Consider the following 2,114-nt stretch of genomic DNA (forward strand, 5'->3'; position numbering starts at 1 on the left):
CCCCAAGATATGTACATCTGCCTCACTGTCTGCTCATCAGGCACCTGGTACAGAGACTAGAGTCTGACTGTACTGTACTGAAGCCTGTTTTCTGCTATGGCGAGACAAAACTACCTTATTCTCATTACTCTGGGCTTTTGTTCAGGTATCAGGCACTTTTTATCTTATAGAGCATTGCTGCTAATTAAATTATCTGCTTAACATGGAATAACCAATTTTCCAGTGACTGTATATAGATGATGAATTTCATCTAGAACAGCAAATGACTACTGACCTCTGGGTATTTCTGTTACAGGAATGGCCTCAGCAGATTCTATGGAACCAACAAAGGCTGAGGTGTTGGCTGAAGAAGAAATGAATGTCACTCTCTCCTGCTCTTACTCCAGTTCTTATACTGGAACACTTTACCTGTACTGGTATCGTCACTATCCTGGCCAAGCTCCACAGTACATACTGTACAAAGCTAACCAGGGCAACCTTGGTTATACAGCTCCATTTGCTGAGGGAAGATTCACACGTGAGGTGAAGTCAAACTCTACACATCTGTACATCAGTGAGCTGACGACAGAGGACTCAGCGACCTACCTGTGTGCTCTGCAGGCTGCACAGTGTTACACAGCTCAGCTCAGCTCCTACTCAAACCTCACACTGAGCACATCAGCCACAGAGGGAAAGTCACTGCAGAGCAGACCAGTCTCTGGCTAGCTTGTACAGAGTATATGTGTGTGCACATAAGTCATCTCTCAGGTCATATTGGCTTGTGCAGCCAGATAACAGCTATTTCAGACTGGCCTGGAGCACTTCACAAAGACTGATGAAGATGATGATTTGGCATGGTTGAATGTGCTTACCTACACCAAAATGGCATATTTTTTTTTTTAATTTTGTTTTTTTCTGTAGGACAACAAAATACACTGAAGTCAGTGGGGAGAGGGCAATCATACCTCCAAAATTTACAACCGATTATATGAAAACTCTGTATGAAGTGCCTGGTCATAACTATAATGGCTGAAAACTGAGAAATAATTATTTTTGTTTCATTTTTTTTAAATTTTTATTCCCTTTAAAATGTATATGAAATAAAATAATTCTTATCAAAAAGTACCACCCAAAGAAAGCCTAGTTTGTCCTGCCAAAAACAATATATTGATCATTTAGGTGTGATAAGTAGCGATAAAGTTATTGGCGAATGAATGGAAGAAGTGTGAAATGTGAAAATTGCTCTGGTTTTGAATTTTAACTGTGGTGGAAAAGTGGTTAATACAGCATTGCAGGACAAGGTGCATCCTCCATTTGTCTGCATTTTGGCGCAGACCCAATTAAAATCATCGAATGGGGCATTTTACAGGATGGGACTGAAATGCATGCAACAGTACTTAGCAATGCACTGACAGAAACACCATCTTCTATTTGTAAAAACATGCACTTGTGAATCTGCATGTGCATGCCTTTCACAACATGGACTAATTTAAAGGAGTCCTTTTGATACTAAAAAGAAACAAAAACAGACACTTACCTGGGGCTTCTATCCGCCCCCTGTAGCTGTCATGTCCCGCGCTGCCCTCCTCCGATCCTCCGTTCCCCACCGCCGCTCCCGGGTCTGAATAGTCCTTTACTGAGACTGCAGCTGCGCGGCCCACGCGTGCTCACTGCTCGCTCCTGCGTCTCTGGGAGCTTACTGCGAAGGCGCAGTATGAGAAAACATCGTACTGTGCCTGCACAGTAAGCTCCAGGAGACACGAGTGGGAGCCTGCACTATTCGTCTTGTTAGACAAATAATTGATCTGTGCCGGTGGCCGGTAGAGATAGCTCGTAGGGTTCGCATGTGAACTTGTTCGCGCGAACAACGCGGGTTCGCATCGAAAGGCGAACATATAGCGAGTTCAACCCGCCCGCTATACTACATCATTGGGCTAAACTTTGACCCTCTACATCACATTCAGCAGACACATGGCAGCCAATCAGGCTGCACTCCCTCCTGGACCCCCCCTAATAAAAATCAGCAGCGTCAGCCATTTTCTCACTCTGTCTGCTGCTGCTATAGTGAGAGAAGGGAAAGACATTGGAGAGATAGGGAAAGCGTAAGTTAGGAGGTCTTGTTAGCTTGCTCCTTG

At 44.2% G+C, this 2,114-nt stretch overlaps 1 gene segment (V, D, J or C); it reads left to right on the plus strand.

Moving 5' to 3' along the window:
- The first annotated feature begins 297 nt into the window (after nucleotides 1-297).
- LOC137530364 (immunoglobulin lambda variable 1-47-like) lies at nucleotides 298-705 on the plus strand. The segment is given in 1 exon segment: nucleotides 298-705. A coding segment is annotated over 1 exon segment (408 nt).
- Nucleotides 706-2,114: the final 1,409 nt, after the last annotated feature.

This window comes from Hyperolius riggenbachi, chromosome 1 (assembly GCF_040937935.1).
Source record: "Hyperolius riggenbachi isolate aHypRig1 chromosome 1, aHypRig1.pri, whole genome shotgun sequence".
Taxonomy (NCBI): domain Eukaryota; kingdom Metazoa; phylum Chordata; class Amphibia; order Anura; family Hyperoliidae; genus Hyperolius; species Hyperolius riggenbachi.